This window comes from Scyliorhinus torazame, chromosome 1 (genome assembly GCF_047496885.1).
Source record: "Scyliorhinus torazame isolate Kashiwa2021f chromosome 1, sScyTor2.1, whole genome shotgun sequence".
NCBI lineage: Eukaryota > Metazoa > Chordata > Chondrichthyes > Carcharhiniformes > Scyliorhinidae > Scyliorhinus > Scyliorhinus torazame.
The window spans coordinates 387223517-387245180 of record NC_092707.1 but is presented as its reverse complement, the minus strand read 5'-3'; the positions used below and the strand labels follow the sequence as shown (position 1 = coordinate 387245180).

Genomic DNA, 21664 nt, shown 5'->3' with positions numbered 1-21664 from the left:
AGTTGCCTGGGGGAGCATACCAAGCCCTCTCAAAACCTGATGTTCAAATTAGATCATCCTTCATTCCACTTAGATGATCCTTAATTTGTCTAAAATCCAGACTGTATGGGGCCAATCTGCTCAAACTCTCACTGTAAGACAAACCTCTCATTCCAGAAATGAATCCCGGTAAACTTACACTGCATTGCCTCCTACTCATGTACATCTATCCTTAGATAATGAGACCAAAACTGTGCAAAGTACTCCAGGTGTGGTCTCACTAAAGCCCTGTACACAGCTGTAGCAAGACTCTAGACCCTTGTACTCGAGACTTGTACTCAAGAGGGGCTGGTTTAGCACATGACTAAATAGCTGGCTTTTAAAGCAGACCGAGGCAAGCCAGCAGCGCGGGTTCAATTCCCGTACCAGCCTCCCCGAACAGGCGCCGGAATGTGGTGACTAGGGGCGTTGCACAGTAACTTCATTTGAAGCCTACTTGTGTCAATAAGCGATTTTCATTTTCATTTCATTTAAACCCCTTGAAATAATTTCCCTTCTGAACTGCTTGCTGTACCTTCATGCTAACTTTACGGTTCTTTTAGGAGGACCCCCAAACCACCCTTATGAGAACATAAGAACTAGAAGCAGGAGTAGGCCATCTGGCCCCTCGAGCCTGCTCCACCATTCAATGAGATCATGGCTGATCTTTTGTGGACTCAGCTCCACTTTCCGGCCAGAACACCATAACCCTTAATCCCTTTATTCTTCAAAAAACTATCTATCTTTATCTTAAAATTATTTAATGAAGGAGCCTCTACTGCTTCCCTGGGCAAGAAATTCCATAGATTCACAACCCTTTGGGTGAAGAAGTTCCTCCTAAACTCAGTCCTAAATCTACTTCCCCTTATTTTGAGGCTATGCCCTCTAGTTCTGCTTTCACCCGCCAGTGGAAACAACCTGCCCGCATCTATCCTATCTATTCCCTTCATAATTTTATATGTTTCTATAAGATCCCCCCTCATCCTTCTAAATTCCAACAAGTACAGTCCCAGTCTACTCAACCTCTCCTCGTAATCCAACCCCTTCACCTCTGGGATTAACCTAGTGAATCTTCTCTGCACACCCTCCAGTGCCAGTACGTCCTTTCTCAAGTAAGGAGACCAAAACTGAACACCTCACTAACACCTTATACAATTGCAGCATAACCTCCCTAGTCTTAAACTCCATCCCTCTAGCAATGAAGGACAAAATTCCATTTGCCTTTTTAATCACATGTTGCCCCTGTAAACCAACTTTTTGCGACTCATGCACTAGCACACCCAGGTCTCTCTACACAGCAGCATGTTTTAATATTTTATCATTTAAATAATAATCCCTTTTGCTGTTATTCCTACCAAAATGGATAACCTCACATGTGTCAACATTGTATTCCATCTATAAACTACTCTTCATTTAAAACAATTCTGATATCTATTCTTATCAAAGTGAATAACCTCCCATTTCCCCACAATACACTCCAACTGCCGCTTTACTGCCCATATCTCTCCACTGCCCCTTTCTGTCCTTCTTATAGCTTACTGTTCAATCTAGCTTTGTGCAGTCAGAAAACTTTACATTACTCATTACCTTCATTAAAATGGATTGCAAATAGCTGAGGTCACAGCACTGATCCGTACGGCAGCCACATGTTACCGCCTGCCAGCTTGAATGAACTTTTGCTTTCTGTCCATTAACCAAGCCTCTACCTATGCTACTACATTATCCCAACCCCATGATTCATTGTTGTGTAATAACCGTTATGTAGCACCGTATAATTGGAATTCTAGGATCTCAGAACATTATGTTCACAATATTAGATCAACTGGTTCCCCCTTTATCTAGCCCATTATATTCTACAAAAACAAAACTTTGTCAGGCACGATTTCCCTTTCATAAAACCATCCACCCTACCTAAATATATGATTTTCTAAGTACTTTCTTAACACCTCCTTCATAACATATTCCAATATCTGTTGATTCAAGGGTCTTTTTGGATAGATGAGCCAAAATGCACTTAAATAGCTTTCTTCAGCTGTATGTGTCTTGTCAAAACAATGACTTCAGGTAGCTTTAAACATTGCAGATTTCAAAATATATCAAAGTACAATCTCACCTTCACGTAAAATTGCTAAATGATGATACGGTTTTGCGCGTTCAGTTGCGAGTCTTCTTTGAACCCTTGGAAGAACTTTTCCATACTGCTCCAGAATGGAATTCCGAGCAGCTGTTCTTTCGCGAATTTGAGGATCACGGTCATTCTGACAAAAAAATGTTTTAAAAATACTTTATTCCTGTTGTTTTCCTGTTTTACATCCACATCTTTAACTTTCTATTTTTCTTCCTACAGCAGTATGTTCCTTCCTATATCTCTGACAGAGGGAATCAACTATAAGCTGTTGGCACACTGTCTAAAGGCTACTTTGAACGTATCAAGTCTGGTAGACATAATGACCATGGTCAATTGCAGACATGGTCTAAAACAAAGAGTAGCTGAACAGCAATGCTTAACGGCTGCATTTGCTAACACTCGCCGTCCATGCAGTCATTGTCCGAGATATCACTGCCAGCAACACTGCAGGTAGCTGTCAGCATCAAAGAATAGTACGGTGAGTAATATTGAGGAGCATAAAAAGTATTTTAAAAAGTGAATAATCAATAAAGTGTTTTTTCCCCCCTCAAATTTCTCTGATGTGCAGAGTCTTAATTGACGTGTGAGCTCCTGCTGAGAGTCTAAATACCATGGTTGCAACTCTCACAAAACAGTGATCCCCAAAACACTAGTTAAACATGATGTGGAGATGCCGGCGTTGGACTGGGGTGAGCACAGTACGAAGTCTTACAACACCAGGTTAAAGTCCAACAGGTTTGTTTCGATGTCACTAGCTTTCGGAGCGCTGCTTCTTCCTCAGGTGAGGAAGGAGCAGCGCTCCGAAAGCTAGTGACATCAAAACAAACCTGTTGGACTTTAACCTGGTGTTGTAAGACTTCGTACTAGTTAAACAAACCTAGGATCGCGATTGTGATTTGGCCTCGCTTGCCACCCTGCTCCTAACTCTTTGTCTGCCTCGCACACCATCTCACTGCCTCCCTCCTGCTCGCTCACTGTCCATTGTCCGGTGCTAGTGAAGCAGTAAGGGCTCAGGCAAGCACTGGTGAGCAAAGTGGCCATGGGTTCAGAGCAGGGCTTCAAGCGGTGTGGTGAAGGGTTGGAATCAGTATGGCAAGCAGGAGGCAGGGAATGGATGGCAAATGTTCAATAGCTGCACAATGATGCCAGCGGTCAGAGGAACCACACATGCACCATTAGATGGAGGGGGGTGCCAACTTCTTGTTCCAGTTCGGTGACAGGAGAGAGTGAAACTTGATTTAGTGAATGGGGTGACGGTGATTGGGAGAGATTACATCATTTTCTTACTAAATGTTACAAATTCCATGTACTCCATGGATACAGTCTCAGGTTTAGCAACATTTGCCATGACCAATTTTGGGAGTTGACTCACTGCCCTAGAGCATAACCTTGGGACTCAAAAACTTGTGAACTGAACAATGGATCGAGGAGGGGGAAGCGTCAGGGAGGGACCCAATCACTGTCACAGAAAACCACAGTTAGATGACATACATGAGTTTATGATGGGTAACTAACATTGCTCCCTAGTTGCAAACAGAAGGTTTGAACAATTTCAGATGGGCTTAAGTGAATAAAGTATTTTTAATAAAGGGAGCTGCAATATTTGTAACTATAATAAATGTTTTAACATTAATATTTTTATAATGGTATATTACAGCTCAGTGTTATCCTACACTCAGTGATACAAAATGGGGTCAAAGCTGACAGAGCTAAGACCTAATAGGCAGGTTTCTTTCCCCACTATCTCAGGCAAACATTTCTGTAGATTAGAGGCAGAGTTAATAAATTCAGTCAACAAAGATTAAAAACAATTCAAAAAGGATGTTTTTCTTGTTTACCAAATTCATTTTCAGTGACTGATTAAGCTGCAAGGCTGGGACATAGTTGGCACGTTGAAGATGGTGAACTAGAAGATATTCTTGGTTTTGAAGACTGCCACTCTTCTTCAAGAACTTCTCCAAACATTCCTGCAAATCGATGATATATAACACAATATAAATATTGCAGGATACAGTGATCATGATGTGTTTATACAAAACCCATATAACAGTAAACGCATGTCTACTAAAAAGACATCTGGTACATTGGGAAAATATTTCTGGTTTCAAATTACACCTAAAAGTTAAGTCTTCTTTCCCAACTACAGGTGTCTTTAGGAATTAGAGATTTGCGGGTACCATACCTGTTCAGTAGCAGTGAAAGGGAGTTTAAGTAGTTCTTCCATCAACCCATTCTCCTGACAAAGCTCATACATGTGCTTTAGCAGGTCCTCTACATTTATTCTGTTTGCATTTAGCCGAAGTAGATGCCAAGCCTCCACCATGCACCTGAAAGTTTAAGTTACAAAATAAACATTATGGCTGCGATCTTCCCAAAAGGGAACAAAGTCCTCTAGCGAGCGCATTTAGCCGTGTGTTAGTTGGCACTCGCAGTGCTGAGAAACACATGACTATTCAAAGCGACTCCCTTTGAATTAGGGGCCTAAACGGAGAACACGCAGCCGAGACCGCACATAGCCCCAGTTTTACAATGGAGAGCTCTGCTCGCCAGAACTCCCCGTCACAGCGAGATCGGGATGGCATTTTTAAATGGTGCCCTGATCTCAGAGGCCCCCCCCCCAAAAAACCCCAACCTTCCTCCCACCCCGAACGCATCATGGGAGGGTCACCCCCCCCAACACCATTGCCAGGCAACCCTGGCCCGATCACACGTGTGCAAATAAAAGCCAGCTTGCCAGCACCAACCTGGCACCTTGGCCGTTCCAGGCTGGCACTGTCAGGGTACCCAGGTGGCACCAGCAGTGCCAGGGCACTACCGTGCCCAAAGCGCATGCAGCTGGGGGCCTTCGATCCCCTTGGAGACCCCCACGAGTGCCATTCCGCCTGGTTCCCGTTTGTGAGGACCAGTACCAAACTGCGTTCACGGAGGTCCCCGAGGTGAAGGAATCGAATCCCAAAGCCTCAGGTACATTGGGAATCTGAACATTAGAGTAAGGCTTACTGCCTCAACATGCAGATTTGCCAGAAACTGATCCAGTCCATTGTGGACAGGATTCCCCTTGCAATGTCTCACGAGATTGTATTGACTCTCACGAGGTGTTGCGAGCTGGGTAGAACCTCGGAGCAGGGTCTCCCAGCTTTCACCGGCCATGCTGCGCCATGACGAGATGCAGCATGGCCGGACGATCGCATCCTATGAGTCATTAGTTTCAATGCCAGTTTTCACAATCATTAAACTTAAACTTAACATGCACAACCTACCATTGGGAGGTTATACAACAAAGTGACACATAGGAACCTTCGATAGACTAGTGCGCAAAAATAAGAAGTTGCTGATGGAAAAGAGCTAACCAACAAGGCCTCCCTTTTGCAACATCAGTGCCACATTAGACCATTCATCGCCTCGAGCCTGTTCAATCGGATCATGGCCGAGCTGAATCTCCATCCACCCAACGTGGCTCCATAATCTTTAACTTTGTTGTGTAATAAAAATGCGTTAATTCTGGTTTGGAAATTTTTTATTGACTTACCTTTCAACAGTTTTTTTTGGGGGGGGGGGGGGGGGGGCGCGAGAACATGCCAGAATTTTACTGCCTTTTCTGATAATTTCTTCTTGGATTGCTTAGCTCTATTTTAAGGTTATAACCCTCTCGTTCTCGACTTTTCTGCCTTGATTGCTTTAGTACCTACAGATAAGCTTTCAACCATTGTCTTTAAAAGCTCAAAATGCAATGGGTAATGGAGAGAGGGGGCGGCGTGGAAAAGACTAGAGGTGGCGTCCTGTGTACGTACTAGTCTGGGGGCACTGGTGACGGCACTGTTGCCGCTCCCGCAGACGCGGTACTCCACGGGCCCGGTGGTGGCGGTGACATTGAAGATTTGGGGCAGTGGAGACGGCACAGGGGGGAGGTGGGGGCCTCAATCTGGTCCCCGATACGGAACCATAGGTTTGCTCCGGGCAGGTTAGATGGCGGATTCCTAAGTTGGCACCGGGCAGGAATTAGAAGGATGGGGGATTTATTCATCGACGGGGCTTTTGCCAGTCTGAGAGCGCTGGAGGAGAAATTTGGGTTGCCCCCGGGAAATGCTTTCAGGTATATGCAGGTTCGGGCGTTTGTGAGGAGGCAGGTTCGGGAATTCTCGCTGCTGCCTGCCGGAGGATACAGGACAGGGTGACCTTGGGCATGTGGGTTGGAGAGGGTAAGGTTTTGGCGATATGCCAGGAGCTGCAAGAGGTGGAGGAAGCCTCTGTGGAGGAGCTGAAGGGAAAGTGGGAGGAGGAGCTGGATGAGGGCCTGTGGGCTGACACCCTGGGCAGGGTCAATTCCTCCTCATCTTGCTCCAGGCTCAGCCTGATCCAGTTTAAAGTGGTGCACAGGGCGCATATGACAGGGGCGAGGATGTTTAAGTTTTACGGGGTAGAGGACAGGTGTGTGAGGTGTTCGGGGAGCCCAGCAAACCACGCCCATATGTTCTGGGCGTGCCCGGCACTGGCGGAGTTTTGGAAGGGCTTTGTAAAGGCTATGTCCAAGGTCTTAGATAGTCGGGTAAAACCGAGTTGGGGGATAGCGATATTTGGGTTGTCGGATGGTCCAGGAGTGCAGGAGCCGAAAGAGGCTTGAGTTCTGGCCTTTGTCTCCTTGGTAGCCCGGAAAAAGCTCGTGTTAATGTGGAGGGACGCAAAGCCCCCAAGCGTAGAGGCTTGGGTCAATGACATGGCGGGGTTTCTTAGGTTGGAGAAGCTCTTGTAACGTACACAAGAACTAGGAGCAGGCGTAGGCCATCTGGCCCCTCGAGCCTGCTCTACCATTGAATGAGATCATGGCTGATCTTTTGTGGACTCAGCTCCACTTTCCGGCCCGAACACCATAACCCTTAATCCCTTTATTCTTCAAAAAACTATCTATCTTTATCTTAAAAACATTTAATGAAGGAGCCTCTACTGCTTCACTGGGCAAGGAATTCCATAGATTCACAACCCTTTGGGTGAAGAAGTTCCTCCTAAACTCAGTCCTAAATCTACCCCTTATTTTGAGGCTATGCCCCCTAGTTCTGCTTTCATCCGCCAGTGGAAACAACCTGCCCGCATCAATCCTATCTATTCCCTTCATAATTTTATATGTTTCTATAAGATCCCCCCCTCATCCTTCTAAATTCCAACGAGTACAGTCCCAGTCTACTCAACCTCTCCTCGTAATCCAACCCTTTCAGCTCTGGGATTAATTTAGTGAATCTCCTCTGCACACCCTCCAGTGCCAGTACGCCCTTTCTCAGGCAAGGAGACCAAAACTGAACACAATACTCCAGGTGTGGCCTCACTAACACCATATACAATTGCAGCATACGCTCCCCAGTCTTAAACTCCATCCCTCTAGCAATGAAGGTACAAAACTCAATTTTCCTTCTTTTTTTTAATTAAATATTTTATTGAAAATTTTTGGTCAACCAACACAGTACATTGTGCATCCTTTACACAATATTATAACAACACAAATAACAATGACCTATTTTATAAACAAAAAATGAATAAATAATAAATAACAAAAATGAAAACTAGCCCTAATTGGCAACTGCTTTGTCACAAGTAACACTCTCCAAAAATATAATTTAACAGTCCAATATATAATTATCTGTAGCAACGACCTATACATACTAGACAGTATATATTAACAACCCTGAGAGTCCTTCTGGTTCCTCCCCACCCCCCCCCCCCCCCCCCCCCCCGCCCCGGATCCTGGGCTGCTGCTGCTGCCTTCTTTTTCCCATTCCGTCTATCTTTCTGCGAGGTATTCGACGAACGGTTGCCACCGCCTGGTGAACCCTTGAGCCGACCCCCTCAGGACGAACTTAATCCGCTCTAGCTTTATAAACCCCGCCATGTCATTTATCCAGGTCTCCACCCCCGGGGGCTTGGCTTCTTTCCACATTAGCAATATCCTGCGCCGGGCTACTAGGGACGCAAAGGCCAAAACATCGGCCTCTCTCACCTCCTGCACTCCCGGCTCTTGTGCAACCCCAAATATAGCCAACCCCCAGCTTGGTTCGACCCGGACTCCTACTACCTTTGAAAGCACCTTTGTCACCCCCATCCAAAACCCCTGTAGTGCCGGGCATGACCAAAACATATGGGTATGATTCGCTGGGCTTCTTGAGCACCTCGCACACCTATCCTCCACCCCAAAAAATTTACTGAGCCGTGCTCCAGTCATATGTGCCCTGTGTAATACCTTAAACTGAATCAGGCTTAGCCTGGCACACGAGGACGACGAGTTTACCCTGCTTAGGGCATCTGCCCACAGCCCCTCCTCGATCTCCTCCCCCAGCTCTTCTTCCCATTTCCCTTTTAGTTCATCTACCATAGTCTCCCCTTTGTCCCTCATTTCCCTATATATATCTGACACCTTACCATCTCCCACCCATGTCTTTGAGATCACTCTGTCCTGCACCTCTTGTGTCGGGAGCTGCAGGAATTCCCTCACCTGTTGCCTCGCAAAAGCCCTCAGTTGCATATACCTGAATGCATTCCCTTGGGGCAACCCATATTTCTCGGTCAGCGCTCCCAGACTCGCGAACTTCCCATCCACAAACAGATCTTTCAGTTGCGTTATTCCTGCTCTTTGCCACATTCCATATCCCCCATCCATTCCCCCCGGGGCAAACCTATGATTGTTTCTTATCGGGGACCCCCCCCAAGGCTCCAGTCTTTCCCCTATGCCGTCTCCACTGTCCCCAAATCTTCAGTGTAGCCACCACCACCGGGCTTGTGGTGTAGTTCCTCGGTGAGAACGGCAATGGGGCTGTCACCATAGCCTGTAGGCTAGTCCCCCTACAGGACGCCCTCTCGAATCTCTTCCACGCCGCTCCCTCCTCCTCTCCCATCCACTTACTCACCATTGAAATATTAGCGGCCCAATAATATTCACTTAGGCTCGGTAGTGCCAGCCCCCCCCTATCCCTGCTACGCTGTAAGAATCCCTTCCTCACTCTCGGGGTCTTCCCGGCCCACACAAAGCCCATGATGCTCTTTTCAATCCTTTTAAAAAAAGCCTTCGTGATCACCACCGGGAGGCACTGAAACACAAAGAGGAATCTCGGGAGGACCACCATCTTAACCGCCTGCACCCTCCCTGCCAGTGACAGGGATACCATATCCCATCTCTTGAAATCCTCCTCCATCTGTTCCACCAACCGCGTTAAATTTAACCTATGCAATGTGCCCCAATTCTTAGCTATCTGGATCCCCAGGTAACGAAAGTCCCTTGTTACCTTCCTCAACGGTAGGTCCTCTATTTCTCTACTCTGCTCCCCTGGATGCACCACAAACACTCACTTTTCCCCATGTTCAATTTATACCCTGAAAAATCCCCAAACTCCCCAAGTATCCGCATTATTTCTGGCATCCCCTCCGCCGGGTCCGCCACGTATAGTAGCAAATCGTCCGCATACAAAGATACCCGGTGTTCTTCTCCTCCCCTAAGTACTCCCCTCCACTTCTTGGAACCCCTCAACGCTATCGCCAGGGGCTCAATCGCCAGTGCAAACAATAATGGGGACAGAGGGCATCCCTGCCTTGTCCCTCTATGGAGCCGAAAATATGCAGATCCCCGTCCATTCGTGACCACGCTCGCCACTGGGGCCCTATACAACAGCTGCACCCATCTAACATACCCCTCTCCAAAACCAAATCTCCTCAACACCTCCCACAAATAATCCCACTCCACTCTATCAAATGCTTTCTCGGCATCCATCGCCACTACTATCTCCGTTTCTCCCTCTGGTGGGGCCATCATCATTACCCCTAACAACCTCCGTATATTTGTGTTCAGCTGTCTCCCCTTCACAAACCCAGTTTGGTCCTCGTGGACCACCCCCGGGACACATTCCTCTATTCTCATTGCCATTACCTTGGCCAGGACCTTGGCATCTACATTTAGGAGGGAAATAGGTCTATAGGACCCGCATTGTAGCGGGTCCTTTTCCTTCTTTAAGAAAAGCGATATCGTTGCTTCAGACATAGTCGGGGGCAGTTGTCCCCTTTCCTTTGCCTCATTAAAGGTCCTCGTCAATTTTCCTTCTTAATCACCTGTTGCACCTGTAAACCAACTTTTTGCGACTCATGCACTAGCACACCCAGGTCTCTCTGCACAGCAGCATGTTTTAATATTTTATCATTTAAATAATAATCCCTTTTGCTGTTATTCCTACCAAAATGGATAACCTCACATTTGTCAACATTGTATTCCATCTGCCAGACTGTAGCCCATTCACTTAGCCTATCCAAATCCCTCTGCAGACTTCCGGTATCCTCTGCAATTTTTGCTTTACCACTCATCTTAGTGTCGTCTGCAAACTTGGACAAATTGCCCTTGGTCCCCAGCTCCAAATCATCTATGTAAATTGTGGGCCCAACACTGATCCCTGAGGGACACCACTAGCTACTGATTGCCAACCAGAGAAACACCCATTAATCCCCACTTTTGCTTTCTATTAATTAACCAATCCTCTATCCATGCTACTACTTTACCCTTAATGCCATGCATCTTATATCTTATCATAGATCATGGAATTTACAGTGCAGAAGGAGGCCATTCGGCCCATCGAGTCTGTACCGGCCCTTGGAAAGAGCACCCTACGCAAGGTCAACACCTCCACCCTATCCCCATAACCCCACCCACCACTAAGGGCAATTTTGGACACTAAGGGCAATTTATCATGGCCAATCCACCTAACCTGCACATCTTTGGACTGTGAGAGGAAACCGGAGCACCCGGAGGAAACCCACGCACACACGGGGAGGATGTGCAGACTCCGCACAGACAGTGACCCAAGCCGGAATCGAACGTGGGACCCTGGAGCTGTGAAGCAACTGTGCTATCCACAATGCTACCGTGCTGCCCCCGAATGTAGCAACCTTTTGTGTGGCACCTTGTCAAAAGCTTTCTGGAAATCCAGATATACCACATCTATTGGCTCCCCGTTATCTACTGCAATGGTAATGTCCTCAAAAAATTCCACTAAATTAGTTAGGCACGACCTGCCCTTTATGAACCCATGCTGCGTCTGCCCAATGGGACAATTTCCATCCAGATGCCTTGCTATTTCTTCCTTGATAATAGATTCCAGCACCTTCCCTACTACCGAAGTTAAGCTAACTGGCCTATAATTACCCGCTTTCTGCCTACCTCCTTTTTTAAACAGTGGTTTGCTAATTTCCAATCCGCCGGGCCACCCCGGAGTCTAGTGAATTTGGGGAAATTATCACTAGTGCATTTGCAATTTCCCTAGCCATCTCTTTTAGCACTCTGGGATGCATTCCATCAGGGCCAGAAGACTTGTCTACCTTTAGCCCCATTAGCTTGCCCATCACTACCTCCTTACTGATAACAATCATCTCAAGGTCCTCACCTGTCGTAGCCTCATTTCCATCAGTCACTGGCATGTTATTTGTGTCTTCCACTGGAAGACCGGCCCAAAAAACCTGTTCAGTTCCTCAGCCATTTCCTCATCTCCCATAATTAAATCTTCCTTCTCATCCTCTAAAGGACCAATATTTATCTTAGCCACTCTTTTTTGTTTTATATATTTGTACACATAATAACAATATAATTCATTTAGTCCCTGTGCAATAAATAATATAGTAAACAAAAACAGGGAGTGTAAATATACATCTGCAGCTTCCCATACTGGCAAGCTTCACATGGTGAACAACCTGGACGCAATTCTCCCATCGGGAGACTAAGTCCCGACACCGGAGTGAAAACCGGAGTGTTACACTCCGGCGTCGGAGGCCACTCCCAGCCCCCTAGTCTCCCGCCCCCAGGGGGCTCGCGCGCAAATGATGCGACCGCGCTGCATAAATGATGTCACCCGCGCATGCGCGGTTACCGTCCTCCACCGAGGCCGCCCCGCAAGATGATGGCGGATGGATCTTGCGGGCTGGCGGAGGAAAGGAGGTCCTCCTTCTGAGAGGCCGGCCCGCCGATCGGTGGGTACCAAACCAGACCCCCCTTTGAAGCTGCCCCCGGTGCAGGAACCCCCCCCCCCCCCAAACAGGCCGCCTCCCCAGTGTTCCCGCGCTGTTCCTGCCGGCAGCGACCAGGTGTGGATGGCGCCGGCGGAAAGCCGTCGTGTTGGGCAGGCCGCTCGGTCCATCCGGGCCGGAGAATCGCTGCTCGCCCGTTACAAACGACGATTCTCCCAGCGGCCAGCCGTGATTCTCGACGCACCGGTTTGGCGAGCTGTGGCACCTTGTAAATGGTGCATGCTGCAGCGGTGCTATCTCACTGCTATTGTTATGTTCCTGCTTTGCTTGTATTTGAAGTGTGTCATTATTGCAAGTTCAATTGATTTTTATTAATAATAATAATCGCTTATTGTCACAAGTAGGCTTCAATGAAGTTACTGGAGATATTTGTACTTTGATTTGCACTCAAACTCAACCTGGATCATTCTGGTCAACAGACGTGACATTTTATCTCTTCCCCCACCCCCCTCCTGCTACACAAAAGAACAAAGAGCCCAATGAGAAAGTACACTTGTGTTCTTCATGCTTGGCAGAATTGCTAGATCAACTACATAGGTAACTAAATCTACCTCTAGCAACTGAATGGATAAATGGACTACCTTACGATCAATGAGAAGAATCTAGAAAAATAAGCTGATTACTACTTAAGTTACCTGTTAAACAGCAACACGGTAAGATGTAGTTTAACCTCACTGCTGCCAGCCATTGAAGGTTTCATTGCCTGCATGTATCGAAGGGCCTTTCTATGCTCTCCTTGGCACATCAAGGCTTGTATGATCCGGACATGCTGCCATGAGGACAATGACCTGCTGGTGGCTGGATGCAAAATACGATCCAAAGCATTCTGAGAAAAAGAAAAAAAGAGATCAAAATGCAATACTTTCCAATTGAAGAACACTCCCATTTAATACTAAATTAATTTTAGACTTGTCAGATCTTACTTAAGTGATTTTCATGGCTGTTCTTGCTACACAATATACTGAATCTTACTTTCCTGGGTATACGAATAAGATGCTGTCCTCTATCTATACCTTGCGTCTTCATCAATAATAGAATTTACAGCACAGAAACTAGGTCAGTCAGTCTATTTTTGCTCCACATGAGCTTTCTCCCAGCCTACTTCAGCCAAGTCATCTAACAGATTGTTTTACGCATCTTAAAACGGAAATTAAATGGGAATTTGTTTCTAGGATATATTGTAGAAATCTCATCAGCAAACAAAATTCTGTCACCCGCATATTGGACTTGTGTACCACAGGCAAATAAATGTTTGAGTAAGATTTGGTACTAAATTGGAGCCAATTGTAATTGTGTTAATGACGTTTAGAAAGAGGTAACTGTTTGGGTCATAGGAGATGCCATCAGTTCATCAGCTATGCACAGAATTGCCTCTTCCCTATGGTACTCAAAAGTGAGCTAAGGGCCCAGTTCCAGGAGTGGCGGATCAGCTGAGGATTCATTCAGAGGACAGCTGATGTAGTTATAAAAATTGTTGCATTGGCTTGATAAAGAGACGAGGCCCTTTAGTAGGGTAGCATACTGGAAACTTTGTTTCTGTGTCTAGCCCCTGTGCTGCCCCAGCAGGATGTTGTAATCGTTATTTAAAACATCATCAGTTCAGAGAAAGAGGGCATGTTACACCTCTCTATTACAATCACCCCAATTTTGCTGTGGAGACATACCCCACTGTGTAACATGCTTCTCACCTCATTAAGACTTTCTTAAATGCAATCCTTATATTTCTCAACTAATAACACACACAGTGGCCAATAGTTTCAGATAGCACTGGCATCATGTCAAAGTGATTGTGCATAATTTGCAGCATGATAGGATTGACATTCAAAAGTTTGTCATCTTTCACAGGTATTACCAGGTACCCAACCAACATTACTTTTGCTTATTTTTTTACTAATTCCTTCCCAATGCATCAATACCCTTATGGTGGGCAAGTTACCCAAAACTGCATACAACATCTCAAAAACAATGGTTGTACCAGTGATCTTATACAAAAGGAGAATAATGTGGTTTGATTTTTAGTCTCTCGCCCCATCCCCCACCCCTCAAAAGTTGTAACTCAATGTATAATTAACATTTTTAGCAGCCTTAAATTCATTTAAAAAAAACTCTTCTCTGCCTTTGCAGAATTACTAACAGAATAAAGGAGCACTGTAGGCTCTTATTGGATTGGTCAAAGTACCTCCTTCATGTGCATCTGCTTTGTGATTGCCAGAACCATGACTTTAGTTACCGTCTCAAAACATTCCAGCAGATTGGTGAGATGGGAGTGCAGAATGCCTCAGACTCTTCTGCTGATTACACCTTATGGATTTGCTTTTGATGTAGAATGCCATCAAGTGTTTTTTCTCATTACGGATATTTGGTGATTCGTTGTCCACTTTATAAACCATGCCTCTTCCCATATAATGATAGTACGAAGTCTTACAACACCAGGTTAAAGTCCAACAGGTTTGTTTCGATGTCACTAGCTTTCGGAGCGCTGCTCCTTCCTCAGGTGAATGAAGAGGTCTGTTCCAGAAACACATATATAGACAAATTCAAAGATGCCAAACAATGCTTGGAATGCGAGCATTAGCAGGTGATTAAATCTTTACAGATCCAGAGATGGGGTAACCCCAGGTTAAAGAGGTGTGAATTGTACCAAGCCAGGACAGTTGGTAGGATTTCGCAGGCCAGATGGTGGGGGATGAATGTAATGCGACATGAATCCCAGGTCCCGGTTGAGGCCGCACTCATGTGTGCGGAACTTGGCTATAAGTTTCTGCTCGGCGATTCTGCGTTGTCGCAGGTCCTGAAGGCCGCCTTGGAGAACGCTTACCCGGCGATCAGAGGCTGAATGCCCTTGACTGCTGAAGTGTTCCCCGACTGGAAGGGAACATTCCTGCCTGGTGATTGTTGCGCGATGTCCGTTCATTCGTTGTCGCAGCGTCTGCATGGTCTCGCCAATGTACCACGCTTCGGGACATCCTTTCCTGCAGCGTATGAGGTAGACAACGTTGGCCGAGTCGCACGAGTATGTACCGCGTACCTGGTGGGTGGTGTTCTCACGTGTAATAGTGGTATCCATGTCGATGATCTGGCACGTCTTGCAGAGATTGCCATGACAGGGTTGTGTGGTGTCGAGGTCACTGTTCTGAAGACTGGGTAGTTTGCTGCAAACAATGGTTCGTTTGAGGTTGCGCGGTTGTTTGAAGGCAAGTAGTGGGGGTGTGGGGATGACCTTGGCAAGATGTTCATCGTTATCAATGACGTGTTGAAGGCTGTGAAGAAGATGACGTAGTTTCTCCGCTCCGGGGAAGTACTGGACGACGAAGGGTATTCTGTCGGTTGTGTCCCATGTTTGTCTTCTGAGGAGGTCGGTCCGGTTTTTCGCTGTGGCGCGTTGGAACTGTCGATCGATGAGTCGAGTGCCATATCCCGTTCGTACGAGGGCATCTTTCAACGTCTGTAGATGTCTGTTACGCTCCTCCTCGTCTGAGCAGATCCTGTGTATACAGAGCGCTTGTCCATAGGGGATGGCTTCTTTAATGTGTTTAGGGTGGAAGCTGGAGAAGTGGAGCATCATGAGGTTATCCGTAGGTTTGCGGTAAAGCGAAGTGCTGAGGCGACCGTCCTTGATGGAGACCAGTGTGTCCGTAGGTTTGCGGTAAAGCGAAGTGCTGAGGTGACCGTCCTTGATGGAGACCAGTGGAGACACACTGGTCTCCATCAAGGACGGTCACCTCAGCACTTCGCTTTACAGCAAACCTACGGATAACCTCATGATGCTCCACTTCTCCAGCTTCCACCCTAAACACATTAAAGAAGCCATCCCCTATGGACAAGCGCTCCGTATACACAGGATCTGCTCAGACGAGGAGGAGCGTAACAGACATCTACAGACGTTGAAAGATGCCCTCGTACGAACGGGATATGGCACTCGACTCATCGATCGACAGTTCCAACGCGCCACAGCGAAAAACCGGACCGACCTCCTCAGAAGACAAACATGGGACACAACCGACAGAATACACTTCGTCGTCCAGTACTTCCCCGGAGCGGAGAAACTACGTCATCTTCTTCACAGCCTTCAACACGTCATTGATGACGATGAACATCTTGCCAAGGTCATCCCCACTACTTGCCTTCAAACAACCGCGCAACCTCAAACGAACCATTGTTTGCAGCAAACTACCCAGTCTTCAGAACAGCGACCACGACACCACACAACCCTGCCATGGCAATCTCTGCAAGACCTGCCAGATCATCGACATGGATACCACTATTACACGTGAGAACACCACCCACCAGGTACGCGGTACATACTCGTGCGACTCGGCCAACGTTGTCTACCTCATACGCTGCAGGAAAGGATGTCCCGAAGCGTGGTATATTGGCGAGACCATGCAGACGCTGCGACAACGAATGAACGGACATCGCGCAACAATCACCAGGCAGGAATGTTCCTTTCCAGTCGGGGAACACTTCAGCAGTCAAGGGCATTCAGCCTCTGATCTCCGGGTAAGCGTTCTCCAAGGCGGCCTTCAGGACCTGCGACAACGCAGAATCGCCGAGCAGAAACTTATAGCCAAGTTCCGCACACATGAGTGCGGCCTCAACCGGGACCTGGGATTCATGTCGCATTACATTCATCCCCCACCATCTGGCCTGCGAAATCCTACCAACTGTCCTGGCTTGGTACAATTCACACCTCTTTAACCTGGGGTTACCCCATCTCTGGATCTGTAAAGATTTAATCACCTGCTAATGCTCGCATTCCAAGCATTGTTTGGCATCTTTGAATTTGTCTATATATGTGTTTCTGGAACAGACCTCTTCATTCACCTGAGGAAGGAGCAGCGCTCCGAAAGCTAGTGACATCGAAACAAACCTGTTGGACTTTAACCTGGTGTTGTAAGACTTCGTACTGTGCTCACCCCAGTCCAACGCCGGCATCTCCACATCATATAATGATAGCAATTGATCATCCACCAATCTTTTTTCCAGTAACAATGATGCTTAAAAATTAATGGAGAAATGCCCATTTCTCTCATTTTCCCTGTGAATTCTTTCTTTTATTTTATTGCCCATCCCTGAGGGCATTTAAGAGTCAACCACATTGCTGTGGATCTGGAGTCACATATAGGCCAGACCAGGTGAGGATGATTATTGAACCAGATGGGTTTTTACGACGATCGACAATGGTTTCATGGTCATCATTAGACTTTTTATTCCAGATTTTTATTGAATTCCTATTTTACCATCTGCCATGGTGGGATTCGAACCGGAGTCCCCAGAACATTATTACTCTGGGTCTCTGGATTACTAAGTCCAGCGTCAATACCACTGCCTCCCCCAGCTAACTTGGATTTCATGCATTCTTAAAAATACTTTAAAAATCTTCTTCTCGGCACATATTTCACTGGTATCTGACCACAATTGTCTTTACTTGCAACGGCCAATGAACAAACATTTGGCTCCTGAACATCCAAGAGTTTGAATGAAGTAAAAATGTCCTACACAGCTCAGAATTTTGGTCACGTACCATGGTTAGTATGGACATCTTAAAAGTTTTTAAGTCATCACATGCAATGTTAACTGCCGATTTTCAATGCACAAGTTGTCCACCTAGACATTTCACCAACATGCTTCAACTGACAGGAAAGCAGCGGTTATTTACCTCATGGTCACTATGATCCAAAAGCCAAAAACCTTGGATAAGGTTCACCAGACCCACAGGTACGGCAAAAGCAGGTGGAAAGGATTCAATTGAAGACTCATTCTTGTTAGGAGCAGAAGAAAGTACATCCAGCAGCAGGTAAATAGCCTGTAAATCAGAGGTCAAGGCTCCAAAACAGAAGAAGTGGAATCACCCAAATAATTAATTACCTATATAATTAGAATCACAACAGGAGGCCTGACATTTGCAAGAACTAATTCATCAGCAGGCCAGAAAGGCTGCACGCGACCAAAAAACCCTTCCATACAGCTGAAGGATACAATGGCATGCTTCGTTGTTTCATCCACATTCTCCAGTAAATACACATCAAGAAGAGCCTATTAAAAATAAGGTCAGTTTAATATTGCAAAATTTCAAATTAGCCAATTTTACCATTTGTGCATCATGTCTTACGTGAAGAGTTGAGGGTGGATATTTTCCTGTCCCTCCTTCATCCCTCTTCCACAGGTGCTCTATGCAGTCCCCCGTTTCTGACACCATTCCATCGATCAACAGGCAGTCGGAACACCATCTGCCTCTGGGTGAAGGAATATGAAATATTATGAGTCAACTTGCGACTACCCAATGTTTCTGGTCTAAAAATCAATTTTTCCTCAACAGACAATTTTCCAGGGAAAACCCTAGGTTCAAAGCATTGATTTTAAAACTAGAAATTATGAACCAGGTTACAAAAAAAGTTGTGCTGTTCATTAAGTCAGTGAGGATCACATACTGTACATTTAATTTGTAAAAGAAAATCCATTAGGTAGGGCGTCCTGTAGGGGGACTAGCCTACAAGCTATGGTGACGGCCCCATTGCCGTTCTCACCGAAGAAATACACCACAAGCCCGGTGGTGGTGGCGACTTTGAAAATTTGGGGACAGTGGAGACGGCATAGGGGAAAGACGGGAGCCTTGGTGGGGTCCCCGATAAGAAATAACCATAGGTTTGCCCCGGGGAGAATGGATGGGGGATTTGGAATATGGCAAAGAGCAGGAGTCACACAACTGAAAGATCTGTTTGTGGATGGGAAGTTCGCAAGTCTGGGAGCGCTGACCGAGAAATATGGGTTGCCCCAAGGGAATGCATTCCGGAATATGCAACTGAGGGCTTTTGCGAGGCAACAGGTGAGGGAATTCCCGCAGCTCCCGATGCATGAGGTGCAGGACAGAGTGATCTCAAAGACATGGGTGGGGGACGGTAAGGTGTCAGATATATATATAGGGAAATGAGGGATGAGGGGGAGATTATGGTAGATGAGCTGAAAGGGAAATGGGAAGAAGAGCTGGGGAAGGAGATTGAGGAGGGGCTGTGGGCGGATGCACTAAGTAGGGTAAACTCATCGTCCTCGTGTGCCAGGCTAAGCCTGATTCAATTTAAGGTGTTACACAGGGCGCATATGACTGGAGCACGACTCAGTAAATTTTTATGGGTAGAGGATAGGTGTGCGAGATGCTCGAGAAGCCCAGCGAATCACACCCACATGTTCTGGTCATGTCCGGCACTACAGGGGTTCTGGGTGGGGGTGACAAAGGTGCTTTCGAAAGTAGTGGGGGTCCAGGTCGAACCAAGCTGGGGGTTGGCTATATTTGGGGTTGCACAAGAGCCGGGAGTACAGGAGGCGAGAGAGGCCGATGTTTTGGTCTTTGCGTCCCTAGTAGCCCGGCGCAGGATACTGTTGATGTGGAAGGAAGCCAAGCCCCCGGGGGTGGAGACCTGGATAAATGACATGGCAGGGCTTATAAAGCTGGAACGGATTAAGTTCGTCCTAAGGGGATCGGCTCAAGGGTTCACCAGGCGGTGGCAACCGTTCGTCGAATACCTCACAGAAAGATAGAGGGAATGGAAAAGAAGAAGGTAGCAGCAGCAGCCCGGGGGGGGGGGGGGGTCGGGGGGAAGAGGAGGAACCAGAAGGACTCTCAGGGTTGTTAATATATATGTATAGGTCGTTGCTATAAATAATTGTATATTGGACTGTTAAATCATATTTTTGGAGAGTGTTTATCTGAGACAAGGCAGTTGGCCATTTAGTTTTAGTTTTTGTTATATATTATTTATTCTTTGTTTATAAAACAGGCCATTGTTATTTATACTGTTATATTATTGTGTAAAGGATACACAATGTACTGTGATGGTTGACCAAAAATTTTCAATAAAATATTTAAAAAAAAGAAAATCCATTAGGAACATACTTGGATAGACGCTCCAACTTGTGCCGCCTGCTGGTATAATAATTTTGTATAATGGGGTAGTTGTAGATGGGCCTGGATAACTGTAACACATCAACATCATCTAAAAGAAAAGTAAATGATGTTAATAAAGATTATGCCAACTGAAGTACGGCATAAAATGTTATTCCTGCTTAACTGATGAAGAGTTTAAAAATATACATCTTGATCTTACCTGACCCCTCCGGGAGTAGGCCGGCACGACAGAACCACAACACAACCTGGGTGTACTGGGAAAGTAGAGTACCTACAAGGCGTTTGTTCATCAAATCAATCAGTCCTGTTGGAAAATATTTTCATGAATATACTTAACAAAAGGATTCATTTATATGGCTAATGGTATTCAAACAATGTAGCAAAGATACATATTTAGCTGAAACCTCTTTTTCTGGAAAAGCTGCCTCAAAATGTTTATTTGTAGGTTAATGCCACACAACTGTATATTGAATATTTGGTGGTTACTTGTTAATATGATTAACAAAACATAATTAGCAACGGCTTAAAAATATTGCTGCACACCTCAACTAAAATGGCACATTAGTAACAATATACACAAAGAAACACAGCTGTAACACACATACACACACCTCGCTCAGTCAGCTCCTGGGCCTCAGTAAGGAAACAGCTGACAATGGTGGTGAGGTTGCTAAGTAACATCTGGCAATGCTGCAAAGACTGGAGTGTGTGTGGGTCAATAAAGTGACAGGATCCATCAAAAAGTGGAATACCTAGTGGTTAAAGGATAAAGTGAAACACACTAGAGTTAAGCAAGTAGCAACTTTCTCAAAACCATCTTTCACAGCTGTTAACCCTCAGAACTTTAGACTTGCACAAGTATCTGCTTCAAAATGAGAATAAATGTACCTGAAATGCAAGCTTTAAAAAAAAAGTTGGGGTGATCCACTTATCTCATGCTTACAGTACACGATGCATGCAAGTTAATGGTGTCAGCCTCATGAATCAGAGGAATCTCCAGAGCACTAGCCTCTTTCAGACGTGATGAGAAGCAGTACCAAATCCTGCCACCCCACCACCCATAAGACGTAGATTCACTCCTGGCTGATTATCAGATCTCCCAGTTATATGTTAGTTTGCGGCCAGGAGGTAGATTGCTGGCAAAAAGTTTCAGCCAGAGGATAATAGCATAACAAGACCAAACAAAAAGAAACACACATAGTTTTTAGGAAACTGCTTATGGGTGCAAAAATATAAATATGAACTAGGTAAAAAAATGCAACTGCTATTGTTCAAGGTGTGGCCATAATTCACATGGCTTAGTTAACAGCGAAATGCTAATTTAATTCTGTGTTACTCTAACACACCTACATAACAGACCAAGTCCATATTTCACCAAATAATTTCATCCAGCAGCAGCACGTGATAGCTGTGGCTACTTTTTTTAGTAGCATGCAGCTTGTATACATCACCTTTTCAAAGCAGCTCCATGACCTCCAATTCCTTAGAGACTCCAACAAGAGAATCTAACCATCTCCCCATCACATTCAACTTCAATATCATCACCAAACTGCCCCATCATCAATATCCTTGGT

General features: G+C 45.9%; 1 protein-coding gene across 3 annotated transcripts in view; it reads right to left on the bottom strand.

Annotated features, from left to right (window-relative positions):
- ahctf1 (AT hook containing transcription factor 1) overlaps positions 1–21664 on the bottom strand; it is a 148499-nt gene that overhangs the window by 51745 nt on the left and 75090 nt on the right. For all 3 annotated transcript variants that reach the window (XM_072512848.1, XM_072512856.1, XM_072512853.1), the window contains exons 15-24: positions 20702–20842; positions 20290–20394; positions 20079–20178; positions 18300–18423; positions 18167–18223; positions 17847–17993; positions 12823–13013; positions 4329–4473; positions 3985–4113; positions 2132–2276 (exon numbers count right to left, since the gene is read on the bottom strand). In XM_072512848.1, coding sequence (XP_072368949.1) covers positions 2132–2276; positions 3985–4113; positions 4329–4473; positions 12823–13013; positions 17847–17993; positions 18167–18223; positions 18300–18423; positions 20079–20178; positions 20290–20394; positions 20702–20842 — 1284 coding nt within the window. The remainder of the gene's footprint in view (positions 1–2131; positions 2277–3984; positions 4114–4328; positions 4474–12822; positions 13014–17846; positions 17994–18166; positions 18224–18299; positions 18424–20078; positions 20179–20289; positions 20395–20701; positions 20843–21664) is intronic.